Below are 23478 nucleotides of genomic sequence, written 5' to 3'. Positions count from 1 at the left end.
TGGGCTCCAAAAGCAAGCAAGGTTCACCATTTTTCAGTTATTCAACAAATACCAACACACACATATGATAATTTATTATAAAACTATTGAGCCCATCCTGGGATGCACCAATTTCCCCCTCCCCCCCACCAGTTCAACCAAGAATTGAAAGTGGCTCAGCCACTTACTGTAAAAGGTGAATGGTCTCCAGCCACACAGAAACAGTGTGAAACAAGAACAAAGAAAGGGCCATGAGGTGAATGTTGAGTGTGGGGTCTAGTGCTACTACACATGTCACAGGTGCCTAAGGTCAGCCCTCTGTCAGTATGTCAGTCTGTCAGGCCAGCTGAAAGGATAGTCTCTGTCCTCACCCACCTTGTCTTTAATTTCCTGGGACCGACACAGCTACAACACCATTGCATATAGTCTCTGCCCTCTGACAGACACCATCAGGACATTAGATTTCCATTAAGTTAAAACTAAGGTGACCAGATGTCCCATTTTTAAAGGGACAGTCCCGTTTTTGGGGACTTTTTCTTATATAGGCGCCTATTACGCCCCACCCCCTGTCCCATTTTTTCACAGTTGCTATCTGGTAACCCTAGTTAAAACAGACAAGTGCATAAATATTATATTCTTCTATCATATAGCAATACTTAGTCCAGTCCTGTGACTCTTGTTAATATAACCAGCTATTGAAGCCAGTGAGAGTTTTGCCTGAATAAAGATAGTAAGATCAGGTCTATTATGCAGTTGCTTAGTAATGGCATCATTGTGTATGTACTAACCAAGCCTAAATGAAGCTAGCTACATAAGCCTCAATATTCAGCAGTAAAAGCTGTCCCACAAACCAGGGTCCTTTATTTCTCAGTGTGTTCCCGTGTCAGAGTGCTTTGTCGTCACCTCATTTGCTGTGGGTGTAAACCTTTTTAAGAGTTGTCTTACTTTAGTCATCAGCATCTCCCTGAAGTGATCACCCATTAGAAAATAAAAGATAGGGTTAATTACGCTATTTAAAAATGCAATAGGCCTTGTGATAATATAAATGGTGTTGATGATGTTCCGTGTGCACAGGGATAGCTTCCAGGATTCCATTCGGGAGGCAATCCTCACATTGCGCATTATGTGATATGGAGTAAAGAACAGTGAAAAGATAACCAGTGCTATGATGACTAAAGAAAGAGGTTTCTCAAGGGCCTGAGCAGCTGTGAGCTGCTCATTACGTTTCTTAAGAAAGAGAACCATCTTCACGTAAAAGAAGCACATGACACACAGAGGGATTACAAACCCCAGAAGAGTCAGGCACATGCTATAGATCAGGTTTTTTGCTGGATCTCCAGAACTTGCATAATCGATACATTGGTTATCATTGGCAGTATTTCTAGATCCTATGAAGGTGATTATTGGCACCAGTTCAAGTATAACAAGGATCCATATGGCAACAGAGAAAACAACAGCTGTCTTCCTCTTCTGTAGAAAATGGTCTCTGAAAGGATATTGCATGAGCATATAACGATCAATGCTGATAAAGGTAAGGAAAAGGATGCTTGTGTATAGGTTTACATGCAGCATGAACCTGTTGCTTTGGCACAAAATGTTCCCATATGTCCACTTTCCTTTGGAGTAGCTTGTCACCAACATTGGAAGTGTGCATAGAAATACAAAGTCTGATAGTGATAAGTTAAACAAGTAAATATTGCCACTTTTCCAAACTTTCAGGCAGAATATGTAGCCAAACACAACAATGCTGTTTCCAATGATGCCAAAAATGAACTCAATGGTATACATGGTAGAAAGGTAATACTTTTGCAGGGTGTTATCCATCTCCAGGCAGTCATCTGTCTTATTCCCATCCTGGGAAGTTAAAAAAGTAAAATTAATAGTAAGAATACAATGACAATTACAGTGCTGTTCTATTTTTTGGTATCACAACTCATATTTCCAGCTCTGCAAAAAATGTGTCTTATAAACACTTAAACTTTCTGTTTCAAGGTCTTGGTATCAAAGAGATGTAAAAACACAATGATAAAAACATACGGATGAAATCCAGTAAGAATTCTGCCTCAGTAAGAAATTGAATGAGGACTTTGGGATTTTGTATGACAACATTTATTTTCCTGAGAGTCTCCCATAAGACAGAGCACAAAGGTGATTTTGATGCTTAGTGTCCATTATGCTACGAGTGTAAACTGAAAGCATTGTGTTATCCTTACCCAGCACTGGGCTGGAGGGAGTGTGATCGGAGGGGAAGAGAAAAAATACAAACAAGCAAAATCTGTCTCGTAACAGTATTTTTTGGAAATCCTCTGCTTTTGTGCCTGTGGAGCTTTACTCCCACATCTTACTCACTGCTTACTAAGGCAGAAATCCCATCATTTCCAATGGGACCTTTGCCCAAGTAAGGAATGAAGTAGTAGTACAGGATTGAGCCATTGGTATGACTATGCTCTGAAGAAGTTTCTATTAGTCATGGTGGTTTAAAAAAAAAGGAAACAAACTTCTTTGTTAACCAATAAGAATATTTGCTATTTATGTAGTCACAATAATAAACTAATAATAATCTTGTTTATCAGAATTACATGGAAACAGTCTTATAGAAGAGATAATGTAGCTACAGCATGCACTGCAGTTTACATTTGTGTCTCAGGAATTCTGAGGCAATATTGAAGAAATGGAGATCTCAATATTTGCAGTTTAATAGACCATAATATTATTTGTCTATTTTTCACAATACAAGCCAATGCTCAACAGATTAAATCCAAAATTCACAAATGTCGGCAGACTCAGGGCCAGCTCCAAATCCCACTGAAGTCAAGGAAAAGACATTAGCTAAACTCAAGTTCAGAATAACATTAGTGAAATGTCAGTGGTGTCAGGGCCAGCTCCAGGGTTTTGGCCGCCCCAAGCAGCCAAAAAAAAAAAAGATTGCGATCTGCGGCCTGCGGCGGCAATTCAATGGAAGGTCCTTCGCTCGGAGCCAGAGTGAGGGACCGTCTGCCGAATTGCCGCCGAATAGCTAGATGTGCCGCCCCTGTCCGGAGTGGCCGCCCCAAGCACCTGCTTGACAAGCTGGTGCCTGGAGCTGGCCCTGAGTGGTGTAATCTGTAAACTTTTATCAATTCACAATTTTTGTAGCGAACATTTTACAAGTAAACCCCAGAGATCTATTCAGCTCTGTATGGTGTATTATTATAATTATAATTAATTATTTGTATGACAGAGTGCCCAGGGTCCCATTCTGTCGAGTGCAGTGAAGTTGAGAGACAGTCCCTGTCCTGGAGAACTTTCAGCGTAGTATGTTTTCTGTATTTTAGCTAACATGTAACTATTCGATTGCTGCATGCTAAGGGAAATGCTTTATTAAGGGAATATAAGCACACACTTTTCAAAGCTGTAAAAATACATTGTTCAGCACCCCTTTCTAGTGTAGGCTTATCTATAAATAATTACATTTACAATTTTAATTCCCTGATAATATAAATAACTCTAATAAGGCAAATTACCCAGGATAATTGAGAATAACATCCACAGTTTATTGCACCTTCTCTTTGGTTATTTAAAACAACTGTTTTATTATTCTCCTTTTTGATTTCAGAATAAAATATATCATGATGGGCTAAAGAGCCCTTGTCAAAATTCCAGAGAGGACTGGGATACTTTGTCTCTGAAGCAGTTCACGCACCTCTCCCCAACAATATGCAAATTATCCCTTGGGCTCAAAAACATTGCTTTGCCTTTAAATGCAGTAGATTGCACCCGGTATCAACAAATCTGGGGGAAGGATGCTTCTATTTTCCCCAAATGACACAGGTTGATTATTGTGCTGTATCTTCAATGTACTCAATATATTTTTCAGGAACACGTATAAACATTTCTACTAGAGTGTACTTAGTGAACGTTTGTTTGCCAAGCTGTTTTGCTTTCTTAATAGGTTACAGTTATGAGAAATTCTTTCTATTTATATGGGGAAGTACAGTAATAGATTCTCTAGTTCTTCACCCTTCCCTCCCTGCATGTCAACAAACACACACACCTGGTTTGTGGGGCTTATTACAGGCTAAAGAGGGAATTTCTGTAGGAGCCCATTATTAAAATATTGGATGCACATCACTGACAACATATGGTGGGAAAATGAAACATAAGAAAAATAGAAATTAGATTACAACTTAAATTCAATGAAGTCTCAATTAACACTTCCTAAGAAGGGAAATTATATTGTCTCAAAATCTGCTATACATAAGGTCCGTAAGATGCTCTTTCTCTGACATTCCTATTTTTAATGTTTTGTATATTTATTGTTTATATTGTCTAAAATATATAAAATCCATCACTGAATTATATGGGTAGCTGATAGCAAGATACTCTATTGTAGCAAGAAAAACTTCTTTTAAAGCTATGAGATAAAATAGTTATATGAAACAAAAATGTATACACAGATGTCGTGTACTAATAGATTCTTGTAAAAATATTGATAGAATCGCCACAAGTTTTTGACTTTTATCAAAGCAACCCCAGATACTGCTTTTAGCTAGCCCTTGCAATTCAAACAATTAGGAACAATCTCAAACCTTTTGTTTAAAAATAAAAAAGTTTAAGCAACCAGATCACTGCACACTACATAAGCATTCACATTTTGAATGAAAAAAAAGTTAAAATATTGAAAGCCCCATTATTCCATGTACATCCTGTAAACAGACTTATTGATCACCTTCAGACCAATATTCAGGATACAGGTAACAGAAAGGCAGAATGAGGTACACTCTTCAGTTTTTATATGATTAGCCACATCTTTAAATTTTGTTAACAAAGGGACAAAATTTTAACATTTTGTCATAAGCTTTAAAGAGTATAACACTGTAACAGTTTAATATGAAAGTCTAACTCACTAAAGATTACAACTTACCATTTTGTGGAATGAGTACTGTCTCAGTAGACACTCCTTTATCTATGACTGGATGAAAGCTTCTGGCTTACTAGAGTGCAACTGAACACAGTTGTCTCAGCTTATTTTGCATATCATGCAAAGGTGGTTAATTATTCAAGAGTACAAGGAAAATTGTCCGAGCTTGCTGTGTGGGAAGTTTCACTGAAGTGGAAAGTATTGCAAAACTTATTCTGAGTCAACTAGAAAACTAATGAAATAATTCTTCTTTGCAGAGACCTATTCAAATCTGACTATATGTGCTGTGGTAAGTAGCCAGAAATGTTCTGTTGTACTTATTTATCATATTTATTTGTAAATGGCTGGAGAATGCTGAAAGCATCTTATAAAAAGATTTTGAATTCAGTAAACAGATGTTTAAAACTACTATTTCCTAATACTAATGAAATATTCATAACAGGAGGATATGTACAGCCTTGTGGCTGAATCTCAGGACTAGAAGTCAGGAGATCTGGGTTATAATGACATTTCTCTCATTCATTCACTGATCTTGGATAAATCAAACAACCTCCGTGCCTCAGTTTCCCCATCAAAATAAGCAGAACGACTCTTTCCTACCTCCTGAAGGTGTTATGAGAATTAATTCACTAATGTTCATAATGTGCTTTGAGATCCTCAGATGGAAGGAAAGTTTAAACCATTGTATGTTTTATTGCCACATTAATTTCAGTTTTCTAAGGACCAAGGAAACATTCAGCATGTTGACAGTTAAAAATAAATGCAACACAAAGACTAATATAATTCTATCATTAATGATCAACTTGCCCCCCATATTAAGTGTTTGTCTTAGTTATTACAATTTACACTATTAGAGCAGAAAACATTTTAATAGTTCCAAAGCTTTTTATTTTGCACTCCAGTGCTGTAGAAGAGTGTTGGATGTATTTTCTGAATCAGGGACAAATACTCTGCTGCTGTAGACTGGCACAGCATCACTGAAGCTAATAAACCTGAGCTAATTTACACCAGTGAATAATTTACCCCTCAGTTTCAAAATAGGCAGGCTCATTTTTCACTCCAGAGTATCTGCACATGCTGATTTACATGACTAAATGTTTTGCATGAAAAAAAAGAACAGATATTTATCTTCAAGCTTGATTTTCATATGCCTATTGGATTGGTGCACTCCGTTAATTTTATTTTCACACAAATTCAGTTTGCAAGCAAAAGTTTGAATGTTTTTGCATGTGCAAAAATTTGGTCATGATAGCTTGCACAAAAATTAAGGCAGATTTAAAGTATACCGATAGTTTTACAGGTCAGCTTGGCACCACTCAAACTTTTGGCCTTGTAGTATAGTGAATCAGGAATATCCAAACTTGGTTAGGTAAAGATCAACTTTCACTGAAAACTAACAGCAAACTATTTTTAAACATACCCCCAAAAAAGTTTGACTTAATAATTTTTCAAAATGTAAAAGCACTTGAGCACTTTGTGGGGGGGCCACTGGGAACACCAACATTCCTGAAGAAAGGCATTTCTAGCCCTGCCAAACCCATTGTGAGATCCATGAAGCAACTTAGGCTACACCTATCCTACAAAAAAAGACCCAGCTGGCAGTGAGTCTCAGAGCCCGGGGCAACTGACAGGCTCTAAAACCCAGCAAGGGGGTGGGTTGCAGAACCCAGGCTCCAGCCCAAGTGGAAACACGACACTTCAATTTTATAGCCCCACAACCCGAGCCCAAGTTAGGTGACATGGGCCGACCGCAAGTGTTTTATTGCGGTGTTGGCATACTCTGGGTCTCCCACATAGTTGCCCTAACCACTGGACTAAAGAGTCGTTCTCTCATATTTATCCACAGTGGAGCAATCACTGGGCCAGAGAGTGAAAGTGACTCTGTAGTCTAGCAGTTAGGGCACCCACTTGGGAGGTGGGAGACCCAGGGTCCTGACCCCCTGCTCCAGTCACTCATTATTTACCCATCGTGGAACGGCTTCAACTGGAAGGACTGAGGAAGCTTCACATAAGAATATCTGAGACCTCAGTGGTTAGAGCAATCTCCTGAGAGGTGGGAGACCCCCCTATTCAAATCCTCCTCCCACCCCCCCCCGGCAGAGATGAATTGAACCTGGGTCTTCAACATCCTAGATGAGTGCACCAGGCTAAGGGTCATAAGATGGGCAGCACCACCTCCTCCTCCGGCCATTTTGTATGGAGTGAAGCAGGTGCCTAAATCAATTCCCACAAGAGGCAACTAAGGTGCCTTAGCTCCCTGACTCCAGGTGGTGAGTTCCATTCGTAAATTACTAGGTGAGATAGGTACCAGGGCCGGCTCCAGGGTTTTGGCTGCCCCAAGCAGCCAAACAAAAACAAACAAACAAACAAACAAAAAACCGCGATCGCGATCTGAGGCGGCAATTCGGCGGGAGGTCCTTCGCTCCGAGCAGGAGTGAGGGACCATCCTCCGAATTGCCGCCGAACAGCTGGACGTGCCGCCCCTCTCTGAAGTGGCCGACCCAAGCACCTGCTTGGTAAGCTGGTGCCTGGAGCCGGCCCAGATAGGTACCCAAGTCCAGGTTGCAGGGAGGCACCTACCTCTGTGAGAGGGGTTGGGCTTATTACAAATTCCTCTCATCAGCATCTTGTTCTAATTAGCTTAGGCAGCTCCATGCCTAATATGCTGGCTTTTGTGGATCACATTCTTAGGCACTTATCTCTCCCTATTCATTGTATAGGGAGCCTAGGCACTTAACTTGGTCCTTGTGGATCTTACTGTTGTTCCTGTGAGTTTCTAGGTGCCTAAAAGTTAGGTGCTGTGATGCTCAGCATTGCAACGCCTCAGGCCTTTTATGGATCCCACCCACAGTAACCATCTTAGCAACTCAGATCAGCTGTCCATCTAGTCCAGCATCCTGTCTCTGACCACGGCCAGTACCAGATACTTTAGAAAAGCAAGAGGAAAAAAAAGGCTTTAAACCCGCTTTATTTTGGTTTACATTGCATCAGTAAATTTACAGCTGCAAGGTAAATCAACAGAACATGTTTTCAGCTGACAAGTGTTTCTATAAAATGGTTTGGATTGGTTTAATTAAATTGATTTTTAAACTGATTTTCTGCACTGCCTGTGGAGAAGTTGGCTATGCTGTGAAGCACGAGAGCTTATATACATTCCAAAACTTAACAAAAATATGTTTTGATTACATACCTATGTACATGTAAAGTTTGTGAGAGAGAGATGTTAAGAAGCCAAAATTTCTGTTGTATAACAGGTTGATGCTCAGTGTGGTATATGGAAAGGTATAGACAGAGGGCCCAATACTACAGACCTGTCTCACCAAAAAAGTACCATTCATTTCAGATTATATTGTATATGAAGGTTGCAGGCCCAGGCTCACATGTATTTATTTTTAAACAGGATGTTTTGTGAAGAAGCTCATTAGGTCTGAATTTCATGTAAACAAAGAAGAATTACTTTTTTTGCACAGCTAATGGCAGCCTCCTGAGAATTACTGACTGGCCTTAAATCAATAATACTCCACAGTGGCCCAAAATTTGTGTATTGAGATAGGGAGGGCAGTATGAGATCAAGAAAATAATTCTGATTGACCCTCAGGGAATACTGTAGCACTTTCAGAGTATTTGTGCAATAAATTCCCACAGGTCAGTAACATAGGAACATAGAATCATAGAATATCAGGGTTGGAAGGGACCTCAGGAGGTCATCTAGTCCAACCCCCTGCTCAAAGCAGGACCAATTCCCAACTAAATCATCCCAGCCAGGGCTTTGTCAAGCCGGGCCTTAAAAACCTCCAAGGAAGGAGATTCCACCACCTCCCTAGGTAACGCATTCCAGTGCTTCACCACCCTCCTAGTGAAATAGTGTTTCCTAATATCCAACCTAGACCTCCCCCACTGCAACTTGAGACCATTGCTCCTTGTTCTGTCATCTGCCACCATTGAGAACAGCCGAGTTCCATCCTCTTTGGAACCCCCCTTCAGGTAGTTGTAGGCTGCTATCAAATCCCCCCTCATTCTTCTCTTCTGGAGACTAAGGGTATGTCTACACTACAAAATTAGGTTGGATTTATAGAAGCCGGTTTTATAGAAACCGGTTGTATGCAGCCGATTGTGTGTGTCCCCACATAAAATGCTCTAAGTGCATGAAGTCGGCGGACCGCGTCCACAGTACCGAGGCTAGCGTCGACTTCCGGCGCATTGCACTATGGTACCTATCCCACAGTTCCCGGAGTCTCCGGCGCCCATTGGAATTATGGGTTGATATCGCAATGCCCGAATGATGCAAAGCAGTGCCGCGAGGGGTTCTGGGTACATTGCGTCAGGCCCCTCCCCCGCCGTCACAGCAACGGCAGACAATAGATTCGCGCCTTTTTACCTGGGTTACCTGTGCAGACAACATACCACGCCAAGCATTGAGCCCGCTCAGCTCAGCTCACCGTCACCATATGTCTTCCGGGTGCCGGCAAACGTGGGACTGCATTGCTAAACAGCAGCAGCAGCTTACTGCCTTTTGGCGGTAGACGGTGCAGCATGACTGGTAGCCTTCATTGGCGATCTGGGTGCTGGCAGCTGTGGGGCTGGCAGCCGTGGGGCTGCATTGCACCAGCCCCTTGCCTTTTGGTAGAAGATGGTTTATTACGACTGGTAACCGTCGTCGTCGTACTGCAGTGGCTGTCGATCATGGGCACCCGGGCAGACAATGATGGTTATCAGTCATAGTATGCTATTTTCTGCCATGCGCCCTGTTGGATCATTGCACGTTAGCAGAGTCGTAGTATGCTATTTTCTGCCAAGTGCCCAGTATTGTCTGCTAAGCACCCAGAAGAGGCCGATGGCGATCTGGGTGCTGGCAGACATGGGGCTGGCAGACGTGGGGCTAGATTGCTACACAGCAGCAACCCCTTGCCTTTTGGGCAGAAGATAGTATATTATGACTGGTATCCGTCGTTGTCATACTGCAGTGGGTATCAGATGGTGCAATAGACCTGAAGGCTAACTGCCAAGCGCCCAGTATTTGCTGCCAAGCACCCAGAAAATGCCAAGGGCTATCAGTCATGCTGCACCGTCGTCTTAAGATGTAAAAAATAGATTTATTCTGTATTCATTTGCTTCCCCCCTCCCTCCTGCTAAACCCAGGCTTTTGAGTTCAATCTTTGGGGGGGGGGGCATTCTGTGTGACAGTTGTTTGTGTTTCTCCCTGATGCAAAGCCACCTTTCTTGATTTTAATTCCCTGTACCTGTACGCGGTGTCACTCGCCCCTCCCTCCCTCTCTCCCTCCCTCCCTTCTTCCCCTGGTCCGTCAGATACTACTTTCGCGCCTTTTTTCAGACCAGACGCCATAGCCAGCACTGGGATCATGGAGCCCGCTCAGATCAACGCGGCAATTATGAGCACTATGAACACCACGCGCATTGTCCTGGAGTATATGCAGAGCCTCCTGGACATGCCAAAGCAAAACCAGGACCAGCTGAGTAGGATGCGATTGCAGCGCGGCGACGATAGTGATGAGGAAATTGACATGGACCTCTCACAAGGCACAGGCCCCAGCAATGTGGAAATCATGGTGTTACTGGGGCAGGTTCATGCCGTGGACCGCCGATTCTGGGCCCGGGAAACAAGCACAGACTGGTGGGACCGCATCGTGTTGCAGGTCTGGGACGATGCCCAGTGGCTGCGAAACTTTCGCATGCGTAAGGGCACTTTCATGGAACTTTGTGACTTGCTTTACCCTGCCCTGAAGCGCCAGAATACTAGGATGAGAGCAGCCCTCACAGTGGAGAAGCGAGTAGCGATAGCCCTGTGGAAGCTTGCAACGCCAGACAGCTACCGGTCAGTGGGGAATCAATTTGGAGTGGGCAAATCTACTGTGGGGGCTGCTGTGATCCAAGTTGCCAGGGCAATGAGAGACCTGGTGATATCAAGGGTAGTGACTCTGGGAAACGTGCAGACCATAGTGGATGGCTTTGCTGCAATGGGATTCCCAAACTGTGGTGGGGCGATAGACGGAACCCATATCCCTATCTTGGCACCGGAGCACCAAGCCACCGACTACATAAACCGCAAGGGGTACTTTTCAATGCTGCTGCAAGCCCTGGTGGATCACAAGGGACGTTTCACCGACATCAACGTGGGCTGGCCGGGAAGGGTACATGATGCTCGCGTCTTCAGGCAGTCTCTTCTGTTTCGAAAGCTGGAGGAAGGGACTTTCTTCCCGGACCAGAAAATAACCATTGGGGATGTTGAAATGCCTATCGTTATCCTTGGGGACCCAGCCTACCCCTTAATGCCATGGCTCATGAAGCTGTACACAGGCAGCCTGGACAGTAGTCAGGACCTGTTCAACTACAGGCTGAGCAAGTGCCGAATGGTGGTGGAATGTGCATTTGGGCGTTTAAAAGCGCGCTGGTGCAGCTTACTGACTCGCTCAGACCTTAGCGAAAAGAATATCCCCATTGTTATTGCTGCTTGCTGTGCGCTCCACAATATCTGTGAAAGTAAGGGGGAGACATTTATGGCGGGGTGGGAGGTTGAGGCAAATCGCCTGGCCGCTGATTACGCGCAGCCAGACACCAGGGCGGTTAGAGGAGCACAGCAGGGCGCGGTGCGCTTCAGAGAAGCGTTGAAAACCAGTTTTGTGACTGGCCAGGCTACGGAGTGAAACTTCTGTTTGTTTCTCCTTGGTGAACCCTCCGCCCCTCCCCCCACACCCGGTTAACTCTACTTCCCTGCAAACCAACCACCCCACCCTCCCCTACTACCCTCCCCCCTTCGAGCACCACTTGCAGAGGCAATAAAGTCATTGTTACTTCACATTCATGCATTCTTTATTAATTCAGCACACAACTAGGGGGATAATTGCAAAGGTAGGCCTGGATGGGTGGGGGAGCAGGGAAGGAAAAAGACACAGTGCACTTTAAAACTTTAAAACTTATTGCACTGGAAATCATCTAGGCTGGAGTGATTGGGTGGCCGGAGGCCCCCCCACCGTGTTCTTGGGCGTCTGGGTGAGGAGGCAATGGGACTTGGGGAGGAGGGCTGTTGGTTACAGAGGGGCTGTAGCGGCGGTCTCTGCTCCTGCTGCCTTTCCTGCAGCTCAACCATACGCAGGAGCATATCACTTTGATGCTCCAGCAGCCGGAGCATCGACTCTTGCTTTCTGAGTACAAGTTGACGCCACCTCTCCTCTTCAGCCTGCGTTTCAGCACGCAACTTCTCCTCTTCAGCCCGCGATTCAGCACGCCACCTCTCCTCTCGCTCATATTGGGCTTTTTTAAAATCAGTCATTGACTGCCTCCACGCATTCTGCTGTGCTCTGTCAGCGTGGGAGGCAGTCTGTAGTTCGGTAAACATTTCGTCACGCGTCCTTCGCTTCCTTCTTCGAATATTCACTAGCCTCTGCGAAGGAGTAAGATTTGCAGCTGGTGGAGAAGGGAGAGGTTGTTAAAAAAGATACATTTTAGAGAACAATGGGTAGACTCTTTCACGTTAGATTTTGCTGTTCACAACATCACACAGCACATGTGCTTTCGTTACAAGGTCGCATTTTTCCTCTTATATTGAGAGTCTCCTGGTTTGGTGTGAGAGATCACTCACGCAGTGCCAGGACACAGATTTCAGCTTGCAGGCAGCCATGGTAAGACATACAGTCTTTGGGCTTTTTTAACCTTCTTAACATGTGGGGATGGTTTCAAACAGTACTGCCCTCATTTCCCATACCAAGCACCCGTTTGGTTGGCCATTTAAAATGGGTTTGCAATGTAAAAGGAGGGGCTGCGATTTCAGGTTTAACATGCAGCACAAACCCAACTAACTCCCCTCCCCCTCACACCCAATTCTCTGGGATGGTCACTTCAACCCTCCCCCCCACCGCGTGGTTAACAGCGGGGAATATTTCTGTTCAGCAGACCAGGAAGGGGCACCTCTGAATGTCCCCTTAATAAAATTGCCCCATTTTAACCAGGTGACCGTGAATGATATCACTCTCCTGAGGATAACAAAGAGAGATAAGGAATGGATGTTGTCTGCATGCCAGCAAACACCGGGACCATACGCTGCCATGCTTTGTTATGCAATGATTCCAGACTACGTGCTACTGGCCTGGCGTGGTAAAGTGTCCTACCATGGCGGACGGGATAAGGCAGCCCTCCCCAGAAACCTTTTGCAAAGGCTTTGGGAGTACATGAAGGAGAGCTTTCTGGAGATGTCCCTAGAGGATTTCCGCTCCATCCCCATACACGTTAACAGACTTTTCCAGTAGCTGTACTGGCCGCGATTGCCAGGGCAAATTAATCATTAATCATTAAACACGCTTGTTTTTAAACCATGTGTAATATTTACAAAGGTACACTCACCAGAGGTCCCCTGTGTGCCCTCAGGGTCTTGGGTGAGTTCGGGGGTTACTGGTTCCAGGTCCAGGGTGACAAACATATCCTGGCTGTTGGGGTAACTGGTTTCTCCGCTTCCTTGCTGCTGTGAGCTATCTATGTTCTCTCCATCCTCATCTTCCTCGTCCGCCGAACCCGCTTCCCTGTTTCCAGCGAGGGACTGATAGCACACGCTTGGGCTAGTGGTGGCTGCACCCCCTAGAATGGCATGCAGCTCCGCGTAGTAGCGGCATGTTTGCGGCTCAGCCCCGGACCTTCCGTTTGCGTCTCTGGCTTTGTGGTAGGCTTGCCTTAGCTCCTTAATTTTCACGCGGCACTGCTGTGCGTCCCTGTTATGGCCTCTGTCCTTCATGGCCTTGGAGACCTTTTCTAATGTTTTGCCGTTTCTTTTACTGTTTCGGAGTTCGGCGAGCACTGCTTCATCTCCCCAGATGGCGATCAGATCCCGTACCTCCCGTTCGGTCCAGGCTGGAGCTCTTCTGCGATCCTGGGACTGGGACTGGGACTCCATCATGGTTACCTGTGCTGATGAGCTCTGCATGGTCACCTGTGCTCTCCACGCTGAGCAAACAGGAAATGAAATTCAAACGTTCGCGGGGCTTTTCCTGTCTACCTGGCCAGTGCATCTGAGATGAGAGTGCTGTCCAGAGCGGTCACAATGAGGCACTGTGGGATAGCTCCCGGAGGCCAATAATGTCGAATTCCGTCCACACTAACCCAATTCCGACCCCCTAAGGCCGATTTTATCGCTAATCCCCTTGTTGAGGTGGTGTTAAGAAACCGGTTTAAAGGGCCCTTTAAGTCGAAAGAAAGGGCTTCGTAGTGTAAACGTGTCCAGACTTAAGTCGATTTAACGCGGCTAAAGTCGACCTAAACTCGTAGTGTAGACCAGGCTTAAACAATCCCAGTTCCCTCAGCCTCTCCTCATAAGTCATGCACTCCAGACCCCTAATCATTTTTGTTGCCCTCTGCTGGACTCTTTCCAATTTTTCCACATCCTTCTTGTAGTGTGGGGCCCAAAACTGGACACAGTACTCCAGATGAGGCCTCACCAATGTCGAATAAAGGGGAACGATCACGTTCCTCGATCTGCTGGCGATGCCCCTACTTATACAGCCCAAAATGCCGTTAGCCTTCTTGGCAACAAGAGCACACTGTTGACTCATATCCAGCTTCTCGTCCACTGTGACCCCTAGGTCCTTTTCTGCAGAACTGCTACCTAGCCATTCGGTCCCTAGTCTGTAGCTGTGCATGGGATTCTTCCGTCCAGGACTTTGCACTTGTCCTTGTTGAACCTCATCAGGTTTCTTTTGGCCCAATCCTCTAATTTGTCTAGGTCCCTCTGTATCCGATCCCTACCCTCTAGTGTATCTACCACGCCTCCTAGTTTAGTGTCATCGGCAAACTTGCTGAGAGTGCAGTCCACTCCATCCTCCAGATCATTAATAAAGATATTAAACAAAACCGGCCCCAGGACCGACCCTTGGGGCACTCCACTTGAAACTGACTGCCAACTAGACATGGAGCCATTGATCACTACCTGTTGAGCCCGATGATCTAGCCAGCTTTCTATCCACCTTACAGTCCATTCATCCAGCCCATACTTCTTTAACTTGGCAGCAAGAATACTGTGGGAGACCGTATCAAAAGCTTTGCTAAAGTCAAGGAATAACACATCCACTGCTTTCCCCTCATCCACAGAGCCAGTTATCTCATCATAGATGGCAATTAGGTTAGTCAGGCACGACTTCCCCTTGGTGAATCCATGCTGACTGTTCCTGATCACTTTCCTCTCCTCTAAGTGTTTCATAATTGATTCCTTGAGGACCTGCTCCATGATTTTTCCAGAGACTGAGGTGAGGCTGACGGCCTGTAGTTCCCCGGATCCTCCTTCTTCCCTTTTTTAAAGATGGGCACTACATTAGCCTTTTTCCAGTCATCCGGGACCTCCCCCGATCGCCATGAGTTTTCAAAAATAATGGCTAATGGCTCTGCAATCTCATCCGCCAACTCCTTTAGCACCCTCGGATGCAGTGCATCCGGCCCCATGGACTTGTGCACGTCCAGTTTTTCTAAATAGTCCCGAACCACTTCTTTCTCCACAGAGGGCTGGTCACCTTCTCCCCATATTGTGCTGCCCAGTGCAGCAGTCTGGGAGCTGACCTTGTTTGTATTTACAGAGACTAATTGCTTGTAACTAAGGCTAAACTTTAAATAATCGAAATCTGATCATAAACAGGATATTCATTGCAGAATTTCTTAGACTGATCGTATCTAATATTTGGATAGCATTATTAGTGTACATGACACTGCACTACATGTACTGTGTCAAAACAAATAATAGATCCAGGACGCAAGGAGCATGCATTCTAAAACCAGAGAGAGTAGTGTGTGATATCCTCACCAGTGGTCTGGGCACATTCTCTCTTCCTTCTCTGCAGAGAAAAATCAACTGAGTTTTTGACAGCCTCGTTGGCTTCTAAAGAAAATGCACCACACCTCTCTTCTTTACAGTTTGTCCCTGTAACTTCAAATGAGTCCCTGAAAGTACTAGGGAAAGTCCTTCCTCATGTGAAGACGCTCACCTACAGAGCCCCATGGACTTCAGTTCAAGCACACATCCTATTCGTGTAAGACTGTTAGGCTCTGGTGTCATTAGCAGGACAATGATTCCAGCTCTAAATCCCTTTGTCTTCCAACAAAGAAAAGGCTACTGCTCAATTGTCTGATGAAAACTGGAAAGAAAGAAAGTTTAAACCCAGGAAAGATTAAAAGGGATGTTGTTAGGAAGAGGAAAGTATTATGAAGAAATGGGAACGCTACAACCACATACACAATCAGGGCTCCTGCCTGAGGTGATAAGACTGCAGTCTTGTCGTCTTAGATTCTTTACTATTCCTGGATATATGTGTGTATACACCCACACCCACCCACACACCCACACACACACCCCCCGAGCCAGAAGACTAGGCCCTTTTGTCTTCAACATTGACTGTCCAAGTTTTCCATGCTATATCGCCAAAACCTGGAGTTCCTATTAGGTACAACTACTATTGCACTGCTGTAAGTATTTCTGGATTCCTTCTACTGATTTCTTGAAAAGTACGGACTTCAGGATCCAACCAGGTATTTTAAACTGTGAGCAGAGGTTGTGAATTCTGTGCCCCAAAAACTAGCAGGCTAGTGCCTGAAGACAACTTTTGGAGGGGAACCCCACCACAATGAAGTATGAAAAAGTGACTTACATTTCTCTTCCCATCCCCCTCAAACACACAAACCTGCATGATAAGATGACATTGCAGTAAGATAAATAATCAAATAATGGACAATTTATTACTTATTTTTGAACTGGGATTGTTAGAAGGGCAGCGATGCAACATTCAAGTTATGAAAAGAAAGAAAACAGATTTTGAAAAAGGTGCAAGGAGGAGCAGGGGAAAAAAGGAAAAAGATAAGAAAATAAAAAGCACCACAGGATCACCAAAGTTTCCACTTAAGAAAAAAGAGAAGTGATCTGGACATATCTAACAGAAGCTGCAGTAGTTCCTTTCTACGTCATGCACTCTCATCCTGGAAACAGGGCATGTCATGGCTTTTTATCTTCAGTATCTACAGTATCTTCCTTGTGGTTAGTGCCAATGAAGCAAACAAAAGAGCAGTCATGTTTACGGTGCATTTAGCAACAATACTAAGAGTTATGAAGTTGCCATGATGGTGATTAAGAAGATGAAACAAAATGAAAGTCACGAACAGCAGATGTACGTGAGAAGATGACCACTTAGATAACACACTGCATGGTTTCTTCTTTTCATCCAGATGCAGTACTAGAGACTGGGAGGAGGAGGAGGAAGTAGTTTTAACCATGGTTAATTAATAAAGACAGAAATCCATAAGAGAGACCAAGGGTGAAATTTTTCAAAAGTTTATCTCCTAGTAAAGTCATGGGAGTTTTACTGACAGAGTTACACCAGCAATGAGTGCTTTGGAAACCCCAAAATAAATCACTGAGAGAAAACTGGACAGAAGAATGAGCCCCAGAGAAAGTGTTCATACATGAACAATGCTAACAGGGAGAGTAGTACTGGGAGGCCACCACGTGTTCAGGAGACTCCCAGACACTTGCATCATCACAAAACAACTTGCACTTGGTGAATCCAAACTCATAAGAACATAAAAATATAACAATGACCCTACTGGGTCAGACCAAAGATCCATCTAGCCCAGTATCCTGTCTTCCGACGGTGGCCAGTGCTAGGTGCCCCAGAGGGAATGAACAGAACAGGTAATCATCAAGTGATCCATCCCCTGTAGCTCATTCTCAGCTTCTAGCAAACAGAGGCTAGGGACACCATTCCTGCCCATCCTGGCTAATAGCCATTGATGGACCTATCCTCCATGAATTTATCTAGTTCTTTTTAGAACCCTGTTATGGTCTTGGCCTTGGTCTTGTTCCTTAGAGCACAGATTGACTGTGTGTCATGTAAAGAAATACTTCCTTTTTATCTTCACTTTCTACAACCTTCCTTGTGGTTAGTGCCAATGAAGCAAACAAAAGAGCAGTCATGTTCACGTTGCATTTAGTGACAATACTCACTCAATTTCAGTTCAATGGAAAAATTCTTGCTCTTTGTATGAGGCATTTTTGATAAACTTTTCTAAATTTGATTTTTGAGGTGATGTGTTCTTCACCTGAACCTGTAATCTACTCAAAGTGAAAGTCAAGGATGACAGGATTGGGCTCTAAGTCTTTGTCTCTGCTTTATCTCTGTATATTTTCCCTGGTTATGACGACAGCCCTGTTTACTGAGCTGACTTTGGAGAGAAGTTGTGGTTTTAATACTTTGCCTGCTAGTGAATAAATGTGGATGTTACTGTGCATTTGTTGGACAGGATGGCAGCCACAATCAAGAAAGATCTGTCAGATACCGTACGGTATCAGAAGATTACCAGCCATATCTTTCCTTCACGTATACACATGCAATACTAAAGGTATTTGGTAATTAAGGGAAGGATGTGGTCCTACACATTTCATATACCATATCTTTGAATCCTGTTTTTAATATTAGAGATATCAGGTGCAGCCTTAAATGTCAGAGACTTGAGCAAACACCTAGTGTAAAGAAAATTAGGGGCTACAGCTGGAGGTGCATGTGAATGTTTGGCCATAATTACTTATTTTTGGAGGCTCACCTTGAAAACTATAGCCGGGCTGTGATGGGCGAGTTAAATATAAAGTAGATATTGAGAAAAATAAAATAATATCTGCAAGGAAAGGAGGGTGGGAGTGCACAGTTACAGAAGAAACACCATCCCACACTTCAGGAGGCACTGATGTAGCGCCAACTATTTTATTCAACATTTATCAGCTGTGTCATGATCCCCTCAGAAAATTCACTCTAAGGGTGTTTTCTGATGAAGGTAGCAGTCTGTTCAAAATGTATCTATGGCTAAGTCTAGATAGAGACCAAAATGTGATCCTTATGTAGCTATTACCTAGGCAGACCTCCCACTGACATGAGTGAGAGATCTGCATGAATAAGAGCAGCAATATTGGGAGCCAGGTCAGCTGTAGACAGCCTCAATGTCAAAAGGAATAGTATGTAAATAAATGGTCACTGTAGTTGCCTAACAAATAAGAATCAAGAACAATTTTGAATAGGAAAATAGTGGCTCAAGGCCAGAGGAAGTCACATAATAAAATACAATCAATACATACAAATTGAGAGATGGCAATAAATAGATTAAATATACTCCCAAAGCATTCGGCTGAGATAAGGTAACTTCTTCTAAAAATATCTGAACACTTTTGTACTTAATGGTTCAAAGCTATCTTCCACTGATGGTCTGTTTCTCTTATGAAGAAAAAAATGGAGCCAGTTACAAATAGAAATGACTGTCTGTGAGACAAATTAATCTTGTAACACAAGCAATCCTTTATTAGGATGTAATTATGATAATGAAAGGTAGCCTCTGGTGGCCTTGAATCATTTTATTTTTCTGTTTCAGAGAGAGACAGGTCGTAGATATCTGTGATTTAGTAGTGACATAATGACATGATGTTCATCAGTCTTTGCAGATGAACAGAAATATAAAGGTTCCTACCCTGAGGCGTTTGCAATCTGAAGCTGACTTAAACTATAATGAAAAAGTGATGGACTGGGGGGGAGGGCAGCTGTGGAATAGAAGGAAAATAACAAAAAGCAAGGGAAAAGAGAAAACTGCTTTCAGGACAACCTTATTTATAAAGAATGAAGATCTGATGATACCTTGGCATCAGTTTCTCGCTGCTCTTCTTTAGTCTAAGGCAGTGGGTGCAATCTTTTCCTGTCACCCCCCCCCCCCCCATACCAGTAATGGAATCTGTCCATGCCTCCCCATCCATTACTGCACAGTTGGCTCAGCAGAGTAGCTTGGGCTGAAGGCAGAGCTGGGGGCAAACCTATGGATGGGGGGAGGAGCTGGCCTGGGGTGAAGACAGAATGAGAGCGGAGTTGGCCTGGGCGCAGGGGCTGTGAGCCAGGGTCAGGAGTAGAGCTGCAGCTGGGAGCTGGGGGGCAGGGCCAGGGCTGGAGCTGCAGCTGCAGCTGGGGAAAGGACTGGAGTGGAGCTGGGGGCAGAGCGGGGCTGGGTGGCAATCCCTCCCCATCCCCATGGAGGGTGGCCCAGGTCCCACCGAATGTTTCTTCATGCCCCCCAGGGGGGCACGCCCCACAGTTTGGTGACAACTGATCTAAGGTTCCTGAGCTCCCATGTATAGCACTCATTCCGCATTTTCTTCCATTTAAGTCTTTTCAGTGAAAATGCTTGTTAATAAATATTTTCAGATTTTGTTATGAACATTGCATATTGTTTAGCTATGAAAATTTCATATGTAGGCTGCTCTTTTGCTGAAATGTAGGTGGTTTTAATCATTTAGGTGCCTTATGCTGCGAGTTCCTTAGAGCACAGACTGTTTTTAATGAGGCCTTGGAAAACACCCAGTGCACAGCAAGCAAACTGTAAGCAGGACCGTTTTTAGGATTTATGGGGCCCTATGCAGTATAATTAAACTGGTGCCCCTATGCTGGTGCATTTGGCTATGTGAATACTGGTGCCCCTATACTGCCCCTATACTGGTGCCCCTATGCCAGCGCATTCAGCTCTGTGAATACTGGTGCCCCTACGCCAGAGCATTTGGCTTTGTGAATACAGCTCCTGCTTTTTGCCTAGGAAGGAGACTGCAGCGTGCACTGGGTGTGTGGGAGCCGACCCACTCTTACCTGCTGTTCCGGTCATAGGTGCGGACTCTGTGGGTGGGTGCTCCAGGGCTGGAGCACCCACAGGGAAAATTTAGGGGGTGCAGAGCATCCACCGGTGCCAAGTTCCCCACTTCTGCCCCCCTGCCCCCACACGCTGGCAGCCCTGCGCTTACCAACTCCTCCCCCTCCTTCCCAGCGCTTCCAGAGCACCGCGAACAGCTGATTTGTGGCGTTCAAGCTCCAGAAGGGAGCAGGAGGAGCAGGGATGGGGCACGCTCAGGAGAGGAGGCAGGGAAGAGGCGGGATGGGGTGGAGCAGGGGCAGGAAGAGGCGGGCGGGAGCTTGGGGGAAGGGGTGGAGCGAGGGTAGAGCTTGGAGTGGAGAGGGGGGGTCGAGCACCCCCCCCAGCAAGATGAGAAGTTGGTGCCTATGGTGCCTGTGGTGCCCCAAATTTTCGGGTGCCCTACGCAGCCACGTATACTGCATATGCTTAAGGACAGTCCTGACTGTAAATGTGAGAAATAATCAACCAAATTTCTCTTGCTCCAGGAGCAAGAGAATTTCCCTTGCTTCATTCAGGATTATCAATTTGTATTCCCTTTTCTTGTTCTTGCCTGGAAGTGCTAATATGTCACAAAGGTCCTATTGTTGCTTGTCACCTGAATGACAGCTAAATCCAGAGGGAATCTTGAGACAAGAGAGAAAGCTACCTTTTTAACTATTTACAACTTTAGGACATTGTTCCCATGAGCTTTCTTGGACAGCCATTTGCCTTGAATTAAAGGCCTACCCAAGCTCCCTCAAGGGCACAGAAGATAATCTGGTTCCTGATTCTGGCAATTCCACTGACAGTCAAGAAAATGGGTGTAGTACAGCACCCCATGGAATACTTTCCACACCTGGTCACTTTCATACAGGGAAATATTTGAGGAGTTCCCATCAGAAATACAAATTGTGAATTCTTTCCTTAGACAATTAGTCTGGAACCGAAGTGTTTGACAGATCTCCCAGAGGTGGGACAGATCATGAGAGAGCAGTAAGAGTTCCTCTGAAAATAACTGAAGAAGCTGAGGGACTAAAGTGATTGAAAGATCTAGTCCAGGGGTGGCCAACCTGTGGCTCCGGAGCCACATGTGTCTCTTCAGAAGTTAATATGCGGCTCCTTGTATAGGCACCAACTCTGGGGCTGGAGTATAGGCGCCAACTTTCCAATGTGCCGGGGGGTGCTCACTGCTCAACCCCTGGCTCTGCTACAGGCCCTGCCCCCACTCCACCCCTTCCCACACCCTCCCCTGAGCCTGCCATGCTCTCGCTCCTCCTCCCCCTCTGCCTCCCCCCCCAGCTGATCGGGAGGTGCGGGGAGGGAGGGGGAGGTGCTGATTGCCGGTGGGCGGGAGACGCTAGTAGCAGGGGCGGGGGGAGCTGATGTGGGGCTGCTGACATATTACTGTGACTCTTTGGCAATGTACATTGGCAAATTCTGGCTCCTTCTCAGGCTCAGGTTGGCCACCCCTGATCTAGTCAATATGTACAGATACCATCTCACGTGAGTAGATTAACAACAAGTCTCCTATAAGCTTCCTGACATGGACTGGCCATCACAGATACCATCAGACTGGTAAGCAAATAAGGAATAGGAGAGAAGCCAAAGGGCATTGCCTGGAATTGAAAATAGGTCTCAATCTCACAAAGTGCAGGCAGCATTAATGGTACAGGTTTCCTTGTAGGACAAGAGGTTTCTCTTCAGGGTTTTCATTATCAGAAAGGCCCAAATACCATGCAGAAATGGGCCTTGCATCCCATCAATCAGCCTGGACAGAACTAGCACTACGTGAAATTTGTCTCTTCTCTCTCCTACCATGAAAAGTCTTGAATTTACCACCTTAAAAAATCCTCAAAATCTGTCTCATTCCAGTTCTTTCCACTCAGAAAAAAACAAAAACAAATAAAGCCTTTCTTTCCTTTCCTTCAATTCCACCATTCTTGGGCCTATATTTAACAAGGTCATCATCAAGAAAGTTGCTTGTCAACAGTTACTCCACCTTTCCCCTATACTTAGGGCAGGAAACAATAATACATGCAGAATTGTTTGTAGGAGCAGGGCCTTACTATGCTGTGTGTAAGGGCATGATCCTGCAACTTTTATTCATAAAAATTGTCCCACTGATGTAAGGGCTATGGGACCATGACCTAAGAGCAGACTCACATAATGGAAGGTGCTCTGCGCTATACATACCGTACCTGTTGGCAGTTAGGGACTGCTAAATAGAAAGAGATTTAAAGTCAGTGGAAATTAACAAGTCCTACAAATACTGTTTACAACACTATTTATTCATTATTCACTGTGTCAAGATATAACATGCTTCTTAGCTCCCAGCATGTATGGGTTTACAGGGAGAGTCCTGGTTCTCTTTCTATCACATGGGGGATCTGGATGCTGCTGCTGTAAAAAGCAGACAGGAAACTGCTGCAGTGGAGGCTACTTAGGGCGAAGGCTGTGTCCTCTCCTCTCCCAGCATGCTGACAGCTGGAAAGGCCTCTGCTATTTGTTACCAAAGCCCACATCCTCACAGGTATTTAGGCATCTGACTCCCAGTGAAATCAACAGAAGTTAAGTGCCTAAATACCATTGAGGATCTGAGCCCAAATGTTCTGGGCTATGTTCTTGTTTTTGAATCTTCTTTGTGTTAAAGCCAAACCTGAGGAAAGGCACTTCTGAACTGTATTTTGGGGCTTCATGTTACCTTCCCCAGCTGGCGTATCTGTCCCTGGCTTACATGCATCAACAATGAATTCAGTGCTGTACAAGATAAAGTTTAAGTTAGCCCCTACATTTAGTACCTTATAATCTAAACAAGAGGCACCAGTAGTATAAACAAGATCCCTGGCATGAACACATGATATGGTACAAAACGTAACATATGACCCATGGTAGGAATCACCAAGGGAAAACTGAGCTATTGCGTAGATTTG

The 23478-nt window shown here is 44.7% G+C and overlaps 1 protein-coding gene across 1 annotated transcript; it reads right to left on the bottom strand.

Moving 5' to 3' along the window:
* Positions 1-846: 846 nt before the first annotated feature.
* On the bottom strand, positions 847-17831 carry SUCNR1 (succinate receptor 1). The gene is made up of 2 exons (XM_029911116.1): positions 17760-17831; positions 847-1833 (listed from the first exon to the last, which is right to left on the bottom strand). The coding sequence occupies exons 1-2, from the start codon at positions 17829-17831 to the stop codon at positions 847-849; spliced, it is 1059 nt and encodes a 352-aa protein (XP_029766976.1).
* Positions 17832-23478: the final 5647 nt, after the last annotated feature.

This window comes from Terrapene carolina, unplaced genomic scaffold (assembly GCF_002925995.2).
Source record: "Terrapene carolina triunguis isolate 2854851 unplaced genomic scaffold, T_m_triunguis-2.0 Scaffold88, whole genome shotgun sequence".
Lineage (NCBI taxonomy): Eukaryota > Metazoa > Chordata > Testudines > Emydidae > Terrapene > Terrapene triunguis.
The sequence above is the reverse complement of the archived record's forward strand: the minus strand, read 5'-3'. Positions and strand labels throughout refer to the sequence as shown.